This window comes from Syngnathus scovelli, chromosome 7 (assembly GCF_024217435.2).
Source record: "Syngnathus scovelli strain Florida chromosome 7, RoL_Ssco_1.2, whole genome shotgun sequence".
Lineage (NCBI taxonomy): Eukaryota > Metazoa > Chordata > Actinopteri > Syngnathiformes > Syngnathidae > Syngnathus > Syngnathus scovelli.
The window spans coordinates 1,172,061-1,194,684 of record NC_090853.1 but is presented as its reverse complement, the minus strand read 5'-3'; the positions used below and the strand labels follow the sequence as shown (position 1 = coordinate 1,194,684).

The 22,624-nt window shown below is 44.4% G+C and overlaps 3 protein-coding genes across 4 annotated transcripts; 2 read left to right on the top strand and 1 right to left on the bottom strand.

Annotated features, from left to right (window-relative positions):
- Positions 1-1,170: 1,170 nt before the first annotated feature.
- slc1a5 (solute carrier family 1 member 5) lies at positions 1,171-6,034 on the top strand. The gene is made up of 8 exons (XM_049726080.2): positions 1,171-1,685; positions 3,492-3,534; positions 3,618-3,677; positions 3,754-3,920; positions 4,012-4,245; positions 4,569-4,763; positions 4,844-4,978; positions 5,127-6,034. Exons 1-8 carry the CDS (start codon positions 1,171-1,173, stop codon positions 5,347-5,349), a joined length of 1,572 nt encoding a protein of 523 aa, XP_049582037.1. The 3' UTR covers positions 5,350-6,034.
- fkrp (fukutin related protein) lies at positions 5,089-9,460 on the bottom strand. The gene is made up of 2 exons (XM_049726078.2): positions 8,857-9,460; positions 5,089-8,485 (listed from the first exon to the last, which is right to left on the bottom strand). Exon 2 carries the CDS (start codon positions 8,384-8,386, stop codon positions 6,797-6,799), a length of 1,590 nt encoding a protein of 529 aa, XP_049582035.1. The 5' UTR covers positions 8,387-8,485; positions 8,857-9,460; the 3' UTR covers positions 5,089-6,796.
- A 334-nt stretch (positions 9,461-9,794) lies between these two features.
- strn4 (striatin, calmodulin binding protein 4) lies at positions 9,795-22,374 on the top strand. 2 transcript variants are annotated; one of them, XM_068651252.1, is made up of 19 exons: positions 9,795-10,280; positions 14,258-14,361; positions 14,549-14,625; positions 14,753-14,831; positions 15,299-15,484; positions 15,550-15,727; positions 15,914-16,070; positions 16,577-16,672; positions 16,921-17,039; positions 17,138-17,313; positions 17,391-17,438; positions 17,536-17,657; positions 17,725-17,892; positions 17,978-18,118; positions 18,190-18,288; positions 18,376-18,462; positions 18,871-19,060; positions 19,221-19,243; positions 19,322-22,374. In XM_068651252.1, the coding sequence occupies exons 1-17, from the start codon at positions 9,963-9,965 to the stop codon at positions 19,038-19,040; spliced, it is 2,325 nt and encodes a 774-aa protein (XP_068507353.1). In that variant the 5' UTR covers positions 9,795-9,962; the 3' UTR covers positions 19,041-19,060; positions 19,221-19,243; positions 19,322-22,374. The 2 variants fall into 2 exon arrangements, with proteins under 2 accessions (XP_068507353.1, XP_049582952.1); XM_049726995.1 differs by lacking the exon at positions 19,221-19,243.
- Positions 22,375-22,624: the final 250 nt, after the last annotated feature.

Genomic DNA, 22,624 nt, shown 5'->3' with positions numbered 1-22,624 from the left:
TCCAAGTGACCCGATCTATGTGTTTTCAAAAACACGAGCTGTTATTTATTTTTTTGCTTTGACTCGTGAGTGATCATTTAAGATACGCGCATGGTATAAAAAAAAAAAGGCTTCAAGCTGTTTCTTCACACCCCTAGTTATGTTTTTTTGTGAAAGTACTCATTGTCATGATGACAAAATGGAAAAGTCTATTTGAGGACAGCGTTTAATCACCCTGGAAGTGACACCACTGGCCTTTACTAAACAGAATTGGTGCATCTTGTGACTTTTGTCACGCTGCAGCTAGAAAAACACACTTCTCAGTAATGCCCCCCCCCCCCCCCATTATTGCTTATACTACAGACGTTAATATTATGAGTCCACATTCCATTACCCTTTGATTTTAGCACGATAGTCATAGAATTCTTTGTTGAAGCCAGTGCTTTGAAAACAGTGCGCTAAGCCCCCCTGAGAGGGAGCAGTGCGATGTTAGGGGGGGGGCATGTGACCTCAGGTTTGTTGGGTGTGAACTATTTCCTTCTTCCTGGGAGGGGATAACAGGGAATAATTGAGTGGCACTGACAAACAATAAACTGCTAAGAGCCCTTTTGAATACAATTGTAAGCGGGGATGATGACAAACACTCACAGGTACACAATCTTTAAAGAACAAAAAGTAGTTCATTTTTTAAAATGTGGTAAACTGACATGTTTCCTCTATTTTATTCTAAAATAGAATGGTACTTGAAATAATCACTGTCCAAATACAGTTCAGTTGTATTTAACTTGTATGATGCAATATCTGTTGGAATTTCATCAAAATCCCACAAAGACTAATGTATTTCTTTCTGTACATGCTGTACTTTTTTTAGTCCCCGTTTATCAAGGTTTTTTTTTTTATTTTTAAACAATTATTCCCTCCCTCCTATGCATTTCAATGGATTTTCTCTGTCCGCGCGGGCCGGCTGGCCCTGCTTTAGAAGGAATCCCTGCGCTGCGCGTTGACGTCACACGTTTCGGCTACGTACTCGCACTATATCTCCACTGTGTCTCTGCTTGAAAGACGAAGGGAGAGACAGAAGCTGCTTTGCCGTGCCGGTCGGTCGGTCGGTCGGTCGTATCTACCTCACAACTCGCAGTCTCATTTTAAAGTTCGAACTTTTTCCCAGGGCAACTTTAACACGGTACAACTATGGACGACAAGTTGGAAGACGTCAAAACGCACAACGGCGGTGAGGACCCACTTCGCAACGGCACGTCCCGCGGCGAGGCTGAGCCTCTCTCCCAGCGTGTGAAGCGGATAGTCATGGCCAACCTCCTGGTGATTATGACCGTGGCGGGCGTAATCATCGGCGTCTTCATCGGGCTCGGCGTGCGTAACGCGGAGCTCTCCCGTACCCAAGTCATCTACATCGGCTTCCCCGGCGAGCTGCTCATCCGGCTGCTCAAGATGATCATCATCCCTTTGGTAGTATGCAGTCTGGTTTCCGGGGCGGCCAGCATCGACCCCAAAGCCCTGGGCAAGCTGGGCGGCTGGGCGATGCTCTTCTTCCTGGTGACCACTTTGATCGCCTCGGCCATCGGGGTGGTGATGGCTTTCATCATTCAGCCGGGCTCCGTGACTTTGACCAAACCCAAAGTGGCCGGCATGGATGACAACGTGCCTGAACCCAAAGAAGTCATCGACTCTTTTTTAGATTTGATCAGGTGAGTGAAACCCTCGGACGGGGGCCCCCCTGTTGTTTCCATGACCAAGTTGGGGTTCTTCGGGGCTCGTCCACGTGAAACACATGGCACCGTTGAATATACATAGAACGACGCTCCTGCTGCAATGAACATATGTAGTTGCGTCAGCTCACGTTGCTCCAGGCTAAATTAACCTCCTGGGGTCCCCTGGCCTATCACACTCAGCAGTTCTTAGGCACATTTTCCACTTATTTTGTTCTTTTAATTAATTGACAAAACTCATAATTAGTTTTGAAGCACGTGGTGATATATTACATATAGGGACCGCCCCGTTTAGTATAGGAACCGCCCCGTTTAGTAAAAGCAGGAAGTTGCTCATTTACCGCATTTATGAATGCGAAGGATGTGACATCATTCATGTTGTCACAGTCTTTCCCATTGGAAATCTAATGTGACGTGAATTCATTTATCATAAAACATTAATTAGCCGTATTTGCTATACAAGCAATGGTTGAATGAACATTTCTAAATGTCATACAGGTATAAAAAGTAGAACTATTGCTGACAGTGTGAAACACAAAGCTTGAAGTGGAAGTCAAGTCCTAAATTTGATTTACAATCTAATAACATATGTAGAAATATTGTGTATGCGAAATATGACTGAAGTGGCAAAAGTCAAATTTTTTTTAATCCATTTTAGGGGCAGCCATTTTAATACTTGATTGGAAATGACATCACTGAGTAACTGTGATGTCATTTTCAGTCGACACCAGCCCTTGAGATGGCGAAAAGCGTTCTGCCTTTTGATTCATATTCCAAAAAATGCAATATTCAGAATACCGTTTTACCGACTAGTCGGGCTGCATAGAGCAAATTGCAAAGAAAATGTTTCCATCCTCAGATGATTGACGTTACTCTCTTGCATAACACTTGATACTCGCTGAGAATAACAATAGTTGAGTTATTTGTGATGCAAATGAAGACATTGTTACACCTCAGCCAGGGAATGCAATCAGGCAGCGCATAAAGTACACACTGAGCCATTATGATAATGTCACAGCATGTCAAAGCCGCCGTGTGTCTCTTATTATAACGAGCCCTCTCAGTTGGTGTCCTGCTGTCTCTTGACAAAAGACCTCATGTGGCAGCATGGTAACCATGTGTAAAAGGTGCCTGGGGGTCAACTAACATTTTTATTTCACAGCGGCGACACATCCCTGTTGACCGTTCCATCTACTTTAGTTTGGTTTTCCCTCTCTAAAATGGATTAAACCGTCAAAACACTAGCCGTTATTCTACCTAGCAACGGGTAATTAATTAACTGGAGCTTTTGTATTCTCCCCGGAGGCAATATGTGCAGTCTGGTTGCTCACAAGCTACTAAACCTCCTGGGACACCTGCACATGTTCGATATACTGCGGTCAAAACATTCCGAATCTATCATTAACATTTCTGTACTGTCCACATGGTGGTTGTCTTCAATTTGAATATGCTCACGTCGCTCCAGTAAAGACGACTCAATACGTGTGCTGCGATATGATTTAAAGAGGGTACGTTTTATTGGAATGATTCAATTCGGTTTGATTCAATGCGCTCATGTTTTTATTCAAAGCTGATTTAGTTCTTTACTATTAAGTTGTATAACGGGGAAAAGTTGTATAATGGGGAAATGCTCGACTTGACGCGACTCTGCCAAGCCAAATTGAATCACTTGTGCTGTCCTTTTGAATAAATCACAAACAGGAATTCATCTGGTGTTCATTTAGATCGCGTGATACTCAGGAATGCCATGTTGTTGATTCTTTTTTCTTTTTTTTTTTGCAACAGAAACATCTTTCCCTCCAACTTGGTGTCTGCTGCCTTCCAGTCGGTAAGTGCCGCATTCGTATAAAATTTTAATCAACATGGGAAATGTTTCTCAAGCTGACAAAGCAAACTGTCTCTCTTTTGCAGTACGCAACAAGCTACAAGTTGGTTAGCGCAAATGGAACCCGTAACATAACGGTGGAGAAGGTGATTGCGCCCAATAAACTGCTTTGAGGTTGGTTCTTTGACTGTGTCCTGACCGTCATATATATGTGATGTGTAGGTTCCCTTTGGAACTGACCAGGATGGGATGAATATTTTGGGTCTGGTGGTGTTTGCCATCGTGTTCGGTGTGGCTTTGAGGAAGTTGGGGGAGGAAGGCGAAATCTTGATTAAGTTCTTCAACTCCTTCAATGAAGCTACCATGGTGCTGGTCTCGTGGATCATGTGGTAAGCTGAGGCTTAGCATGGCTCTATTAGCTTGGATAAAAGCTGTGCTATTAAAAAAATTACCATTGTCAATTTCCTCCTATCTCCTCAGGTATGCACCTTTTGGTATCATGTTCCTCGTTGCTGGCAAGATTGTTGAGATGGAGGACGTCGGCACGCTCTTTGCCAGCCTGGGAAAGTACATTGCGTGCTGCATTGTTGGGCACGCTATCCACGGCTTGTTAGTGCTGCCTGCCATCTACTTTGCCATCACAAGGAAGAACCCGTACACCTTCTTGTGGGGAATTTTTACAGCTCTGGCCACAGCCTTTGGAACAGCCTCCAGGTAATGAACTCATTCAAGCAGTGATGTGTCTTGTGTAATGGTTAACATATTAGAGAAGTACCTGGTAGTGTTGTTCTTCAAATTCAATAAATTCATACAGTAGTCTGCCTTTGACCTCAAGTCAAATCCAATATGTCAAATATTGCTGAATCAAAATGAGCTAATGAACAGATGGGGTGCTAGGATAGAACCTTGTGGAACGCCACTCCTGATAGGAAACGGGTTGAAAACTGAACCAGTAAACCAGACCAGGGATTTTTTTTTGTTTACATCAGCAATGACTTCATGTTAATCTCACCACCTGGGTGTAATTTCCTCGGTAGCTCTGCCACGCTCCCACTGATGATGAAATGCGTGGAAGAAAATAACGGCATTTCCAAACAAATCAGCCGCTTCATCCTCCCCATCGGCGCCACTGTCAACATGGACGGAGCCGCTTGCTTTCAGTGCGTGGCTGCTGTTTTCATTGCTCAGCTCAACAACTATTCCCTCAACTTCATCCAAGTCATTACCATCCTGTAGGTATCTCACCACATTTGCAGTTTGTTTGAATTGTCTTTGCATTACTGACGTCTTTGTTCTTCTGCTGTCCGACTAGCGTGACTGCCACAGCGTCTAGTGTCGGTGCAGCAGGAATACCCGCTGGCGGGGTGTTGACTCTCGCTATCATCCTGGAGGCAGTCAGTTTGCCCACCAATGATATCTCCCTGATCCTGGCTGTTGATTGGCTCGTGTGAGTACACAACACCGATAGCACCAGCGTCACTACTTGTACTTCTTTTGCACATTTTCCACTCGTCGACATCTAGCGGACTCCAAAAATGCTATTGGAGACAATATAAATGATGATTTCATTATTTGGATTTATTATTGTTTTTTAGTGACCGCACATGCACAGTACTGAACGTGGAGGGCGACGCGTTTGGAGCAGGACTCCTGCAGTTTTTCGTAGACCGCACGGCCAAACGAGAGGAAGCAGCGCAGGCAAGCGAGGCCAACCCCATCACGCCTCCTGCCCCTGAGCACTCGCCGCTCATTGAGATGAAAGGTATGGAACACAGGGACAACAAAAATCCACACCGGGATAGTGACTTTGTCATGTAGCCGTGGCGTGGACGTCGTGAAACACTACTGTGGAAACTCCAAGACATTACGGCTTCGGTACAACATTTGAAAAATGGAATATGGTGACATTTGGACAATCCATCTCCCCCAAGTATGCTCCATGGGGTTACGTGAATGTAGAAGATCAATGATTTTTTTATGAGCTATGTCCCAAAAAGTAATTTATAGCAGCTACTTTTGTTGCAATTTACACCTAATGGTCTTTACTGTCACATCACTGACCCTGTGCAAATATTTAATTGACGCTAGAAAAAAAGTTAATGACTATTGGGAAACTGATTTTTTTTTTTTTTTTGCCAAATTCTACTATCAACCTCAGCCCTCTCTGTTGGTTTTGGAAACTATTCCAAATGTTTTATTTACAATGTTGGTGCTGCATGGGTTACATGGTCTATAATACAGACTTTCTATGTTCCTCATATTGGGAATACCTTCCTTAGGAGGGTTTGTTTTGAATTTCTTAGCCTGTTTCAGTAACCCCCACCCCAATTTTATCTTTATGCTGGTACAAGGCTGGGATGAATGACTTTGGTTGCTGGCTACATACTACATATGCAATTCTGTCAAATTGTGTTTTATATTTTGATATGTCTGCACAAGGAGAAGGGGTGGGGGCAATTAAGTCATCTCAGTTTGAAGCAATAAATTCGTTTTTATGATTTAATGGTGGTGTTTTTACAGGGTTGTTGTGTCTGAGTTTTGAGATACTAGCTAAATTCACCACTGCGTTAAATGTATCCAAGCACTGCTGTTTATACATTGGGCAATGATAGGAATGGGATCAGATATACATATACAGTGTGCTGCATGGACAGGAATTAGGACGCTCTCCCCATAGCATGACATGTGCTACTTGCCCAGTGACAAAATATACCAACTGTTATACAGTATAGTACTTTTGATATCAGGAGGAAAAGGCACCATTATAGAGAGATTGCGCCACCTAGTGTTCAAGAGCAAGTTGAACTATTGTTCTACAGTAGAGCAAGAAGATTTATTCAAGACAAGTGTTCTCACAACAACTTTAGTAGTGTGCTTATGCTCCTTATAAGCTCTCCAAAGTCACAACAACAACAACAACAACAGACGTTTCAATTCATCCCATGTAAACAACAATATTATAACATACTTTCAAGTGTGCAACAAAATCAATGCAAAGTTATAAACCAAGACAATGGGGGCAAGATGAATCCACAAAGGGCAAAACATATTTACCGTTACATAAATGTACAGTCATCAAATCAACAGTGAAAATGTGCAGTTATTTTACACTATTGCACAACATACACATAAAGAACACATTGTATTGTAAGCCACTTTTTTGATCTGTAAACATTACAGATCAGAGTGTCCAGAGTTTGTTCACAACATTCAGCATTAAATTAGATGAACACAGAGTCACTCAAAGTCCAAATTTGAGGTGTCCTCATAATTTGGCCCGGTCTAATCTTTTCTTGGCAGGGTTGGGGTACTGAGGGTTCTCGACAACCCCTTCTCCGAACTTGAGCTCCAAGAAGGCGCGATGGTTATTCGGACCGTAGGCGTTGATGCCAGCAAAGGGCATGGGCACGAGCGGCTGCAGGAAATGTTCAGGAAACTCCATGTCCTGCTTGTGCTCCGTCCACGTGTCTTTGGTCATGACGCCGTTGCGGGGGTAGAAGGGCCACAGGTCCACGTGCAGGTGGTTGGCCTCACTGTACTGCACCCTGTAGAAGTCGCCCTCCACCGCGCGTTCCCACACGTAGCCATTGGCGTCCACCAGTGAGCCCGAGTCCAGATTCTTCAAGTGATCGCAGTTGGGCACGTCCTCCAGGTAGATTCCCAAATCGACGTCGTAATCCCACGGGATGATGTCCTGGTGACGGGCGGCGCCTAACAGAGTGCCGCCTTCCAGCCAGTAGCGCACCCCGGAGCTCTCCAGGATGTTAATGACGTATTTGGTGGTTTCTCTAAGTGCACGCAAACAACACGGAGGCGTCCAGCGATCCAGATAGAGGTAGTCCGGCGTGTCATCCTGCACCGTCCCGAAGCAGCGGGCCGTCTCCTTGCTGCAGCCGTGCCACTGCTCCTTCCCCTCTGGCAGCAGGAGACGCTTCAAACCGAAGCTCCTCATCAGCTTCCCCGTGGCCTCCTTCAAGCGAGTGTCCGCCTTCCACTGGTTGTGAGCCGAGCTGAAGAGGGGTCGGTGGTTGGCTGAGAAACAAGGGCTCTCTAATAGCTTCACCTTCCAGCCCCTCAGCGTGGTCTGGATGAAGAGCGAGGAGAACAAGGGCCGGCCGAGCGGCACCGAAAGATTAAATAGATCCTCCGTGCGGATGAGCACCACGGCGTCGCCGTGCAAGGCCGTGCATACGCTGCCGCTACTCCCGGACGCAGCGGTTGAGTAAGTAGCGGTCCACTCGCGGAGGTTCACCCTCAGATGGAGACACTGTACAGCGGATCGAGCCAAAACGGGTGAAGCCACCAGCCTTACCGGACCGCCACCCTCGCCTTCCAGCTCCTTAATCAGCCTATCGATAGCTCGAGACGGCTCCAATTCCACACCGTCCGGTACGAGAAGCGCAAACTCCGTCTGGACGTGAAACTCGGGCCTGTGCGCTTGCGGTGGCTGGTCCGGGCTCGGTGAAAGCAGCAGGAGGCGAGAGCCATCTGGAAGATCCAGAGGCGGGTACGGTGGTGTGTCGGCCACAACCAGAAAGGGGAGCTCGGGTCTTTGTCTCAGGAAGGAATTGGCCACATCCCCGACGTAATTCTCAAAGTTTTCAAACTCGCGGAGAAGCACAGTCACGCGTGGGCTACGATTATTATTATTTGACACGCCTGCCATTCTGGGCTCACCTCCAGGCCCAATGAATCCCTCCAGAGCAGAGCCAGGTAAGGCAGCCCTCCTGGTGGCCCTGCCGTGTTCCTTCCTCTTCTCCATCATTTGCTGCTGAGCCCGAGACACGTAGTAAAGGATGAGGAGGTTGAGGATGATGGCCCCGGTTAACACGCCTTGGCATAAAGTGATCCGCATGGCTACGAGAGGACTAAGTAAGTCTCCGGTATTGTTTGAATGAAGAACTCAAACCTTGAGGTCCCCATTGGTGTCAGAGGACCGGATGTTTAGTCCAAGCTGTAACACAGAGGAAACGCATGTATTCTTTTTTTTCTGTTCCTGGTCTCATAGCTGTTGCAGCTTCGATGGAGCCAGAATTTTTTTTCATTCATCTTGCAGACCGCTTATCCTCAATAGCTCAACAAACATGACTTGATTTTGGTTCATTGGAAAGTCATGGTTTTGGAGATTTGAAGTTTCTGCTCGACAGCATCATTTTTGCTTTATTATTATAATAATATATGGTTATAAATTCACTTCACTTGCCAGAAGATATGTTATATATTCAGTACTGCTGCTAATTTTCATATAATAATAATTCCACCCAATGCAGCACCTGAGTTTGATGAAATTATTATAATTTTTTTTCACAATCACAAGTTACTCACCAACAGTTGAACGAGGTCATTATTTCTTCTTTGCAATAATTTGCAGAACGCCGATAGGCGTTTCATCGTGACTTTCAATAAGCTTCACATGAGCACTGATTTGGTCCTCCGGCTGGCTCCCACCTCTGGCAACTTCGCTCTTTTGAGCTTACCTGGCAGGAACGAGTATGCCACTTAAATTACATTTTAGACTAATATATACTGCACAGTGCATAGCTAAACGTTTATAACATCTCGGTGCATAGCTAAACGTAGTAACATCAGTGCGTAAGGCTACATAGGTGAACGGGGAACAGACTGGACAGCTGTTCAATAGCCTTTAGCTAACGGGTTAGCTTTCGAGCGTCAGTACCGCTACACGCTGACAACGTAATTGCTTCCGGTTTGTGTAATTCAAAATAAAAGTTCAGACCGAAATCGAATACACCACTCAAATTAGCATTTACGGTAAGGTGAGCTAATCGTGCTAGGGCGACTTTTTTCTATCCTAAATACATTGAAAGTTGACACTGGATTAGTAAAAGTGCATCGCCATAAAACCAGGAAAAATATCTTATTAGTGCTAACTTCATTAGCCACAAAACATTCCCTGCTCACAAAATGGCAGGAAACGATCTCCCCTGGCGACGCATTCGATGTTTATTACAGAAAACATGGCTCTTTATTTGACATTTACAGTTGGGTATTTCCAGTAGCAAATACAAGGAGGAGGAAACATATTACGGATTATCAAAATAAGAGTATTATTAAAATATCTACATTTTATACCATAATAATCCAATAATTAAACTTCGTCTGAAGTTGAACAAAGCCAGAAGGTGTTGTATTGTGGCAAATTCGGTGCACTCAGACCTACAATAACACTTGTGTGACGAATAAGTGATTCAAATATGTTTTATTGTGAAAGTTAAACAGCGGATGTGTAGTATTGTATCGACGGCATAGTAATTTTGCTCTGTGCTTGTGAGAAAGGGAAGAAAGGAGCGTAGCCTTCAACGAAGTGCGGCTGGGTTAACAAGGAGGGCACTGGCGCTTTATCATTATTATTGTCCGTACAGTTTGCCCGTTTCCGCGTTCTTAACCTGGCGAAGGGTTGAACGGTTAAAATGGAGGCGGACAGATCCGGTGGAGTACCGAACCCGAACTTCGGAGGCGGCAGCGGCGGAGCGGGGCGCAACCCAAACGGGCCCAAAGCAGCACCGGGCCAGTCAGTACCAGTAGCCGCTACTGGAGGAATGGCAGCAGCAGCGGCGGCGGCGGCCGCGGCGGTCGGGGCCATGCCCGGATCGTCACACCTCCGCGAATCACAGCAGGAGGGCGATTCGGGAATGACTCTTCCCGGGATCCTGCACTTTATCCAGTACGAATGGGGACGCTTCCAGGCCGAGAAATACCGCTGGGAGGCGGAGAGAGACGAACTTCGGGTAAATGTTTTTAATGTTTACCCCGTACATTCGGAATGTTGACATGTTTTGAACCATACGATTGTATTATTTCTACCTTTTGACGCGGTCTTGGGAAACAATACAGTGCAACACCCTCAGTGGTCAATCAGATGACAACATGCTAAATGGCTAACGTTAAAGTGAGCTGCTATGCCACAGTTATTTACACCATAAACTCTGGATAAAGGATCTCTTGACGTGATGTAAAGTGTTTTTTTCATAAAACTCATAGAATCAGGTTGTCTACTTGTAAAACATACGTATAAATATTGAGATGAACAGTCTGAATGCGCGATCACTCAACCTTGCAAATGACCAGCGATTATTCAATTTTTTTATTTTGATGGTATTTTCATTTAACGTGTTAAACAACTCAGGAGAGGGCACCTTTTATTTACTACCAACTTTTCAAGTGAGCAAAAGTATTGGAACAAGTGACTGATGCGGATGTTGCTCAGTTGTTGCTTTTTAGATTGATGGCTTGAAGATTTGGTGTGTGAAAATTGCATTTGCTGTTAAGCAAACAGAGAGAGAGAAAAGCAAACCATTTTGAAGCTGAGAGAAAACTCATCAATAGAAATAAACTATCCGTATGCATTGAGCAGGTGGGCCAAGGATATAGACGGACGACAGTTGATGACAGAAACATTGCGAGAGCTGCAAAGAAACACCTAAAGACAAGCGTCAGTGACATCACTGCTAAGCTTCACAGGTCAGGGGTGAAAGTGTCACTATCCTCTTAGAAGAAGACAGCAAAAACAATCAAAAGACCAGCTTGGCTTTTACATGACTTTCCAAGTTTGGAAAAATTAAGTACCCCGATAACTCCCAGGTATAACACAGATGTGTGCGAGGCAGAGATTTTTACAAAGCACATAGAAAATGTCAAATGTTTGAACGAGTCCACTTTCCTTGTCTTATCCTGATGCCGCTTATAAATATAACCGGAACTTGTGACAAGACATTGTTACTCAACACTTTTACTCACCCTGCTTCCCTGCCCTCCATCCAATCCTATCTTGCTGGGTATAAATAGAAGCCTGATAAAATATGGATGAACAATAAAGCTGCACTCGATGCTCTTATGGACGCCGTGGTGAGAAATCAACGGCGGCGCTCTGAACCGGACCATTGCCGTGGGAACTTTTAATGGCGTGTTTTACAACTTATTCCTTTAGCACCATCTTCCGTGAGCACAGACAGAGATGACCTGACCTCCATTTAATCACCTGGCGGCCACACGCGTCTGGCTTTGGAACGCTCAACATGCCGGTTAGCGTGGCCTCTTGGCCTTGCGCGCTTACTCACATGTATTGGTCCACATGTCAGCTGCACTTGTAAATGAAGACTCCTCGCTTCCTGTCGTACGTCGGCGTCATCTATCATTTCACGGCTGCGTGACTACTCGTGGGAAGTTCTTGTAGCCTTGACAAGAAAAAACATGTGGCATTTTTTTTTTTTTCATGTGGAAGGCCACCTGTGGTTGCGTGTCTTCACTGTCAAGGCAGGAATGACGACCCCCCCCCTCGCACTGGACCAGGTGGGAGGTCCCGCAGGAGACAGGTGCCAGTGGCCTTGTTCTTCTGGCTTGGTCAGGCAATCCAGGATCCTCCACAGCAATAGGTCCGGAGATTGTGCTTAGGTCTTGGTCGGTCCATGCCGAATCCTTACAGCGGCAATAAAACAGACCAAAGTCCGTAATGGGTGAGGCAAGTCTGCCTCACACTTTGGAAATTTGGTTTGGCGTGACAGCTTTGACCTTCCGTAGTGTTTGCAAAATTGTCCCTGATTTAAAATCTTGATTTTTGTATGTGACACTAAAGTTAATAGATGGGAACAGCTGCTGTTCTCATGTGAGATGCCTTACTTTAATGCAAGTAGGATAAATTTCTGGAGGCCCATAAGATGTCACTTCCTGTTTAGCTCGGCTCACGGGATCATCAGTAATTAATAGGATTGTGCTCTCAGCCATGACACACTTTACAATATCCATATGTACTGCACCATTGTGGAGCATGTCTTCCTCCTACACTATTGTGTTTATGTACATCCGTCTCTATTAGTACTGTGGATGATTCCCGTCTTATTACTTACTATCTAGCACACTGTATTTTGGGGGGGGATGAAATCCCACTCACAGGAAGGAGAGATCAGGTGGCAGGACGGCTTTTGCTTGCATCATTGCTTCTTTGTACTTGAGATCTTTTGTTTGTTTATCCTCATGACACAAAGAAAATGACCAGAGGCTCAAGGTGAGCGTTGTATTACATGACTCTCAGTGCAAATATGTCCCGTCCTACCTCGCTGCTGGTTCGGCAAAAAAGAAAAAAAAAATCCCACAGCGCTTCTTTTCTTCTTGCTGTGAGTGAACACGCAATAGTGAGCTGGCACGGATCTTACACATTAACAAGATCAGGCTCGTCCCAATCTGAGCTGAAATCTGGGCATAGGAGAAAAGAACAGGATGATGTCTTCTCATCGCCATTCCATAATAATAATTCAATTGAATTATAATTTAAGACTTGCTTATAGTTTAGCATATCACTATCAGTCATTTTGATTTACTAACTTATTTCAATATAAAAGCAACACGTTATTCCATCAAATCAGTTACACTTGGAAAGGCCCACGTTGCCAACCCGCTAACATCAACCACAGCAATTAATAATGTACTCTAGGTTCTTAGATAATCCCCCAAAGACACGTCTGGGCCTAAAACAAACTGCGTTGTTTTGCGTTCCATCACGTTGCCAATGCGTCCGAGCTGGCTCGGACAATTCTCTCCAAAAGTCTGCGATAAGCATGTAAAATCACATCGCGTTAATCGGGATTACTCGGCAGCCGCATCAGCGAGGTTGCCTTGGTAGATTATCCGGCAGGCCTCCGAAGGTTGTTACAAGACTGTTTGTGTGTGTGTGTGTGTGTGTGACTGACTGCCCTCTCAAGTAGACCAAGTGGCTCTCTCTTGAGACCATGTTTTTAGATTGTTCTACTTCTTCCAGATACATGTGGGGGCAGAGTATGTGTTTATTCCAAGCGTGGCACTATTGTGCATTGCTTACTTGCTCGTACTTGCTTTTTTTGCGGCTCCTCAATCTGTCGGAGGCGGATGCGTCTTCCTTGATTAGTGATGAACTTCGATTGCTCTCTGTGGAGTGCAGACTTCCACCATGACCAATTATCTCGGTGTCTCCAAATCATGGATTCAATCTGAAACCAAATTTTGCATTTTTAATCGTGTTCATATTCAAAAAAATACTGTAACTATTCCATCAGGCTTTTCTATTTTTGCTTGACAACTTCTTTCCTCAAGGTAAGTATTTTATCTGCTCCGCGAGGAAGGAAGGAAACTGACGGAAAAAGAGAAAGGAAGCAAGCGCATAATGTGTCTTAACCGTGCAGGGCCATTTGAATCTGGCCAGTGTTTTCTTGTTTTTCCCCCTTCTCGTGCAGCTGCGCACTGAGAGCTCGGTTAGAACGAGTTTAAAAATAAAAACTGTCGTCCGCAACCCTCTACTTAACATTTGCTCCCACGACTTCTCATAAGTCTTGTTTGCCAACCTCGTCATCTTTTTGTGTTCAGTCTTCTCACTTATCAAATAAAATTGACGCAGTGCTTGTTATTTATTCCTTTTTTTTTTTTTTCTTCGAGCAGTTGCACTCTGTTCCTATAGCGAGCTATAAATAGACACGGGGACCATATATTATTTAGATGTACCCTTACATTCTATTGAGTTTCCATACAGTAAAACAGAATGCCTTCACAAATTTAATAATTAATAATGTTCACAACGAAATGAACTGGTTTTAGGAAATGTCATTAGGTTAATAAAATTAAGTTAGACACACACACTCAAGTCATTGCTTGCAAGTCAAATAAAAGAAATTAAAAAAAGTAATGTATTGGATCATATTAGCATGTCGCTAATAATCAACATGTCCATGTGTGCTTTCAGGCTCAGGTAGCATTCCTGCAAGGTGAGCGGAAAGGACAAGAGAACACAAAACAGTACCTTGTGAGACGGATTAAAATGTTGGAATATGCCCTCAAACAAGAAAGGTAAGACTCCAATTGCTCGGGAAGTCCAAATATTTCATTTTGTCCCAGTTGAATGAGTTGGAGGAGTTTTCGAGGGTGAAGCTTGCCACCAATTGTGATTTTCTTGTAACGGGGCCCCCTTGTGGTCTTGCGCCAATTGTGATTCTCTTGTAACGGGGCCCCCTTGTGGTCTTGCGCATGTGTTCAGGGCAAAACACCAAAAGCTCAAGACAGGAAATGACCTGAGTCCTGGTGACAAGAAACCAGAGATGGAAGCAGAACCCAGTAGGTTGACGTCCTTATCTCTTGTGCTCAATTTAAAGTGATCTTATCTTATCCTCTGTTGTCACTAAAATGCTTTTACTGTGACTTCAAACAAGTTCTTAGTACTTCATTTATTTGCTCTCCATAGTTCCCAATGGCCCAGCTGAGTCCGATTCTGAGCCAGCCAATCAAATGTCATGGAAGGAAGGACGTCAGCTATTACGCAAGTAAGTCTCATAAGTTTCATAAAGAATAGTCAATTTTAGTGTCAGAAGTTACCACATGACTGACTGGCTTGTGGTGTCCTAACTAACGTTCATGGCAAAGCCGCTTCATGAGTATTCTATTAAAATAGATTTTTCTTTAAAGATTGTTTCAGCCATTTTATTAGAGTTGCACTCTTTAAATGTAGTCACGCTAAATAAAAACAAGAGTTAAAAGGTTTACCGTAGCACCACCTTGGCTGGGAAATTTTTTCAAAGCCTGCCTGTCAACACTAAAACAAATCTTTTAACTATTTCAACTTCAAAGATGACATCCTAGAATAATAATGTCATATATCGCACCAAAAGACAGAAGCTTATTGTATCATATTTGAAAATTGGGTCGTGATGCGCTATGATTTATTCGCTCGTCATTTTCTTGTCAATTTCACGCGGAGGTGCTGATGTGTATCTGTTTCCTGTCGACATAGATATCTCGAGGAAGTGGGCTACTCGGACACCATACTAGACATGCGTTCAAAGCGAGTGCGCTCCCTGCTCGGGCGAAGCAGCCCCGAGGCCAACGGGCCTCCGCCGCCCGAATCCTCCCCGGAGCCGGAGCCGCGGGCAGCTGGAGAATCTTTGTTGGTCAGACAGATAGAAGAGCAAATCAAGAGGTAAGAGGGAGAATATCTGGTTTTGGTCGCTGTTATTTGGAGAGGCTGACTTAATCCATTTATAGGAACGCAGGCAAAGAAAGCTCAAAGGAACGTCTCGGCGGATCGGTGCTCGATAAGATCCCCTTCCTGCACGGATGCGAAGACGACGATGAAGACGACAGCGACGAGGACGACGACTTCCAAGGCATGGCGACAGACTGCATCGATGGCCCTCGCAAGAGCAGAAAGTCTCGAGTAAAGGTGGGACGGTGCAGTACTATGCTGCCTACTAGTGGCCGAAGATGGAAACGGTGCCGCACAATTAACCGAATTGCAACACTTTTTACGTATTACAGTCAATTTTATCATTGAAACTCTTGTTTTTTTTTAAATGTTTGAACATAATATGTCATGTTTTTCTCAATTTTTTTTATTGTTTCCCTTCAGATGGTTTCCGAGCCCATGACCACAGACCTGGACCCGGAGGACGAGGAGGACGAGGACGACTCGGAAGACGCCCTGAGCGAATTTGACTTTCTGGGATCCGGGGAGGACGGGGAGGGGGCGGGCGAGGCCAGGATCTCAGGGGACGGACGGGAGTTAGGTACGAAGCTGCCATAGCATCCCTTCCAACCCCACCCCCCCTTCCCCTGCCACCGTTGTATCTGTCTTTCCCCACTTCCTCACACACACTCACCTTTTTTATGAGTTACTTCTCATTATGTTTCAGCATCTCTTCTTGTCAATAAAACCAACCTCTTTTCCCAACTGCCTGTCTCTTTGTCTCTGTCTGACTTCTAGCACTGTGTTACTGTCATCTGTCTCTGTCTCTGTCTCTGTCTCTGTCTCTCTCTCTCTCTCTCTCTCTCTCTCTCTGTCTCTCTCTCTCTCTCCCTCCTTCTCTCTCCTTGGGGTCATTTCATCATGAGCGAGTATCATGCATGCAGCCTGTACATGTCCAAGTTGTCTCCCACACATAAATCTGCTTTTCTTTTTTTAAAAAAAAAAAGAATTAAATCTTTATCTTTTTATCTACATTTGGCCTTCAATATCATCCACATTCCATCCCCATGACTGGATGTGTTGTGTCTCTCCTGTCGTCGGGTTCAGAGAACCGCAGGAACAAGTTACAAGGCATGATGCCGGACTACCCCGCAATGCCTGCCCCGCCCCCTTCTGTATCGGGACAAGCTCGCTCTGGCGAAGGTAAGACTCCCCCCCCCCCCTCAGTCAAAAAAATCGAATCGCTTCTCTGTTTTCCCACATGCATGCTTGTCGTTTTGATCCCCAAATAAGATGGAGGGGTCGAGTTTCTCCTCCATCTATTAATAAATTCTCCCAGTATGCCAGCTGGTTGGAAAGTAACAGGATCCCGATTTAGACAAGAATGACTTTCAGTATTTTGCTGTTATGTTTCTGTGATATTGGCATGCACTCACACTCCAAACCTGCAGGTGGCGCCCTGGGTTTCTCCTCTGATGTCTTCATAATGGACGCAGTCGGAGGCGGAGACATGAACTTGGGTGAACTGGCTGATCTCACCGTCGCCAATGACAACGATCTCTCCATGGATGTAATTAACACATTTGCTCCCTCGGCCACACCGGATACGGTTCAGAAGCGCTGAGCTGATTCCCGCTTTGATGATGTAACCCTATGTGTGCGTCACAGATGCAGGATAACAGGGAGGAGTTCAAGAAGACGTGGAACCCCCGTTTCACCCTGCGCAGCCACTTTGACGCCATCCGCGCGTTGACGTTTCATCCCAGCCAGGCGGTGCTGCTCACCGCCTCGGAAGACGGAACCCTCAAACTATGGAACCTCAATAAGGCCATGCATTCCAAAAAGTAGGTATCTAGTAGGTCATTTTGTGTGTAGTGTAAATGTGACCTCTTAAGGTTAAGCAAAGTGCTTTCTTCCACAGAAACGCTGCTTTAGATGTTGAGCCCATCTACACATTTCGAGCGCACAGGTGAGTCCAAACATGGCCAAGAAAGAACGACATGAGACACTTGTTATTTTGCCTGGATAGATGAAAAGCTAACTAACACGTTGCGCTCTTTATCCAGTGGTGCCGTTTTGTCACTGACTATGGGAGAAGATGGAGAATCCTGCTACAGCGGAGGCCTGGATGGAAGCGTACGGTGTTGGAAGATGCCGGACCTCAATGTGGATCCTTACGATAACTACGGTCAGTCAGTCAGCTGAGCTATTGGCTTGTCGTGAGCTGTTATGATACAAACGGCCACCTTAATTAGATCCCGGCATCGAGAGCAGCGCGCTGGCCGGTCACGAGGATAGCGTGTGGGGTCTCACGTACTCGGCAGTCCACCGTCGGCTGGCTTCGTGCTCAGCCGACGGCACCGTTCGCATCTGGGACCCGCTCAACTCTGCCCCCTGCCTGTCTGTCATCAATAAGGAAAGAGGTAGCGACATATGTGCCACTGGAGGGGGGGGGGGGTCCCCCGTTGTTTACATATGTAACACAGCACGCTCCCGCCGTCTCGACAGAACACGGGACGCCCACGTCGGTGGCCTTCGTGGCTTCTGACCCCAACCAGGTGGTTGTGTCGTTTGACGTCGGCGAAACTCTGCTTTATGACCTCAACACGGAGCAGAGCATCACGGCGCTAGAGACGCACACCAAGGATGGTACGTCCAAGACTCCCGCCTCGAGAAGTTGTCGTGCATGTTGAGAAATGGTTGTTTATTTCCCTCGGCAGGAAGTGAACTCATTAACCGTGTGGTCAGTCACCCATCTGAACCCCTTTCCATCACTGCACACGAGAACCGCACCATCCGCTTCTTGGACAACAAGACAGGTACCCACACATTTATATTTATTGGTCAAGTCTTTTGTGGACTACCAGAGCATGGAAATATTCAACCCCCCTTTTTTTTCTCCATAGGTAAAGTGGTCCATTCCATGGTGGCCCACTTGGATGCAGTTACATGTCTCACTACAGATCCAAAAGGCACTTACCTCATCTCGGGCAGTGAGTAGCAACCAAATTTCTATCTTACACATACAATTCATCTCATAGAACGTCAACGTATTGCGCAATATTGTAATGTATATTTCTAATATATTTTGTTTGGTTGATGCGTGGAAAGTCCAAGTGGAAAATGTGTTTTTTTTAAATTTTATGTTTTGCGATTGCGCATAAAAAAAGTAATATTAGATCCACTGTGAGGTAATAAACAAGTATTAAAAAAAATATTTACAGCAACACTGAAGTCATCACACTTCTTGCATCCACTAGGGGGCGTTTTCTGTGGCGTCTTAAAAAATACTAACCCACATTGGTGTTATTTTTGGTCTCGATCAAGCAAACCTCCACACATAAAACCAAATTTGACTTTCCTAATTCTTTGTTGCTAAATTTGGTTTCTCCCACCCGCAGGCCACGACTGCTCCGTGCGCCTATGGATGCTCGACAACAGGACGTGCGTGCAGGAGATCACGGCCCACAGGAAGAAGCACGACGAGGCCATTCACGACGTGGCCTTCCATAGCTCGCAGCCCTTCATCGCCAGCGCCGGCGCCGACGCACTCGCCAAGATCTTTGTCTAATTGCACCGCGGTTCCATCTGGTAAGGCAGGCGGGTAGGGAGGGTGCGAGACTTTGAACAATTCATGCCGTGTATGTGGAGCTTGCCCAAAATTTCTAGAAGCAGTCAATAACTAGCGATGCTATACATAAGTGATTCTCAAGTTTTAAAGTTCAAAACAATTTCTTTCACACGCCACCAGAGGGAGCCCACGTACCACTTGTGGTATGCAAATCGCACTTGGGAATCACTTCAACAAGGCAACATGAATTCAATGTGACGTTTCTCTTTTTTCCTTTCCAGACACCCTCTACTGTGCCGAAAGAGACGACGACAGTGGACTGACTTTCCCCTTCACGCATACACACGCACACACACGCAGACACACACACACACACAAAATCTGTCCTGCACCCCACTGGCTGGGTTTTTGTCACAGGACGTCACCTCCCCCAACTTCCTCACAGTTTTATGCCTCAGTGACTTCTTGTTATACAAACCACACAGCTTTTTTTTTTTTAAACTCTAGAAGCACCTAACTGCAGCTTCAAATAAGATCATCCTTTTTTCTACACTACAATCCGCTTTTCCGCTTTCTCTTTCTGTTGTCTTTTTTTTTTTTAATTCCGAGTCTACCCACGGTTATATCAAGGTGGCATGTGCACTCGTGCTCTATAACTTACCGCTCGTGTTTTAAGGAGAGCCACCAAGTAGACTCGTTCATGCATGCCGCGCAAATGCAAAGCGTAAATTTCGTGGGGACGTTGGTGTGCATTATCAAATCGTGGAATCGGCGCGTGTGTGCGTGTGTGTCACATTCCAAAGACTCAATGAGGAGTATGTGCGCTGTTATTTTTTTCCCCTAAGGTCCGAGAATGTTCAACATGCCAGTGTTTCAACTAATAGCTTTAATTTCAACTTGGCCAAGACCCGCTTTCACTGTTTAAGTGTCGTATGGAATGTTTATCCCCTCTACATTTAAAGTGGAACTAAACCCAAGATAGCAAAAAGTTTTTGTTGCATTTTTAATGTTTATATCTTTGATATCAGGTGCTGCGTATGAGTCATTTCAAAAATATTGCCGAGTTCCGGCGGATTCCTCGGCTTCATTCAATAGACGGACCGTTCAAAGATAGTAACAACGAGCTAAAAATACTTGTCGGGGAAATTCTCCGCATCAGCATATTTTCTTTTGTGTATGTCTTTAAAAAAAAAAAAAAAAACTCGAGGTGACGGACTTGTACAGCACTTTATCATTACGGTTTATTCATTTGTTTTCTCAAGTGATTTTCCAAACTTTAAAATGGTTACTGATGCTTCAAAATAACACACCGACCTGGGAAATTCAACGCCCTCAGCCAACACGATTCAATGCTCAATTGGCTTTGACGTCACTTTCCGTCAATGGTTGGCAACGGTTGGGCCCAATGTGGTGTTGTCACGATGATGAATAATTCAAATAATTACAGACTAGCGCTGGTGTATACAATGTATTCATGCTTTAAAAACATTCGGGTTTAGTTCCCCTTAAAGTGCGCTGATGCTCTTGTAAATCAGTAGCGTGAGTTATTCGATAGAGGAAATGCGGCGTGAGGCTTGACTGTGCGTTCACAGCAAATTGTTTTATTTGCTACTTTTTACTGTACAGAGGAGCGTGTGCGCATGCGTGTGTGCGCGCACGAGTGAAATCATGGTGCTATGAAAGCCTGCGTTAGTTCAGGGACTTTTTCTGCGCGCGAGAGTTAAGACTTGCAGTGTTGACGTCACTGTTGAATCATTTCATCGACTTGTCATTCATTTCACGCAATGTTGACTTTTCTAAATTCCTTCTCTGTGCAATGTGTGTATGTAAGAGAGAGCCTCAGCTTCCTCGCATTGTTTTGTTTATTTCGGAATGTGTCAGTTGTTGTTCTGCATTTAGATTTAAAAAAAGCAGGACGTCATCCCGCATTGTAGCACGTTAGCTCACCATGCTAGCAGTGGTAGCGTGTCAACGTAGAGGAACGGCTTCAGGGGTTAAAAAGCGTTATTTTGACTGGGTCATCGCACATATGAAGCAAATTCATGAGGTGATATGTGAGAACGTCAGTTTATCTTAGTAACGTTCCATCAAAAAGTGTCCAATGCTCTCTTTTGTTATCTGTCAGGGGAAAGCCTATCCAGTCATGGAGAATCCTTTTCTATAGGTGATATATTTATGATTTAAAAAAAAAACTTTTGGTTTATTACCTTGTAGTGATGGGCATTTTCATGAATATGGTTCCATTGTGGGGAAATGAAATACTCCCTTTTTATTGGGCTAGATGAATCTGAATGTTTTTAACTCTTTGTATTAATAATCCATTTGTCCAAATTTGTTTAAGGTTAATGACTGACAATATTGTTATGCCCATCCTAGTAAAGACTGATAATAAATTGTTATAAAATGGGTCCGACTTGCAACTCTTAAGATAACAGGGTACCTTTAAGATCAGTTGAATTTTTCTAATCATCAGGGGGAGTCCAGCATTAGTTTTCCACAAACAGGGTTAATCCCCCCCCCACTTGGTTATCCTTGCGAACCTTGACAAACTGGGAAAAAAACAAAAAAGCGACTGCATCAACTGTCGTAGCAGGTCCCCAAAGAAAAGCGGACCTTTATATGAAGCGTTTTTACTTTTTACAAAAAAAAAAACGCCTTTTCCATTGGATTCCAGCATGAACGTATTTTCAGAAAAAGGAAGAAATGTTTTAACCTCGCATAAAAGCAACGCAAACTACTAGCCTGCCATGCGTATTAGTGTTTCTATTAAAAGTGCAGGTCCGAGTGAAATCTTTTTTTGTTTTTAAAACAAGGCTATCGAGTAAACAAAACGTTAGGCCAAAGCCAGCTCACTAAGTTCTGACAAATCAGTGAGGCTGAAAACGGTTGCCAGTCCCATCTCTGTTTTCTTGCATCTCTTTTGATTCCGAATGCGACACGAGCTGAAACAATATTGTAATATCATAAATGAATCCTTACAGGCCATAAGACATGCTTGTGATTGATAATGACAATGTACAACTTGTAGAGAAAAAAAAAGGACATAATGCAAAAAACAAAAAGTGTTACCAGTCAGAGGCCAAGGTAAAGTATTGTTTTTATTTTTTTAATTAGCAATTTATCACTGTGTGATACTTTGTACATCATATTAAGCTGTATTCCATCTATTTCCTCTAACTACAAGGGATAAGAGACCTGCTTTTATCAATTTTGTTTTATTATCTATTTTTGAACTGCATTCTAGCTTGTATCAAATTACTCTCCTCTTTTTTTGGTTTGTTTCATGAGTCGCTTGTATGTCATTAAAGGATAAAAAAATGATTTTGTACAGTAACTAGGCGTCTTGTCGTCTGTTGCCTTGTTTGCAATATTAAAATAATGATACGTGATGTTTGCAATGATTAAAGGAAGTCAAATCTTAAACTGGTATTGCTCTACTCCCACAGGCAAAGAGTCAGACAGTTAAATAGTTTTGTAATATGTCAATCCAAAGTTAATGTGAGTAGTTTGCACGTATATTTATTTAGCTTTTTGTCAGTTGTACATGTTTTGTCCCCTCCCTAAACCTTTGAGTGTACCATAGA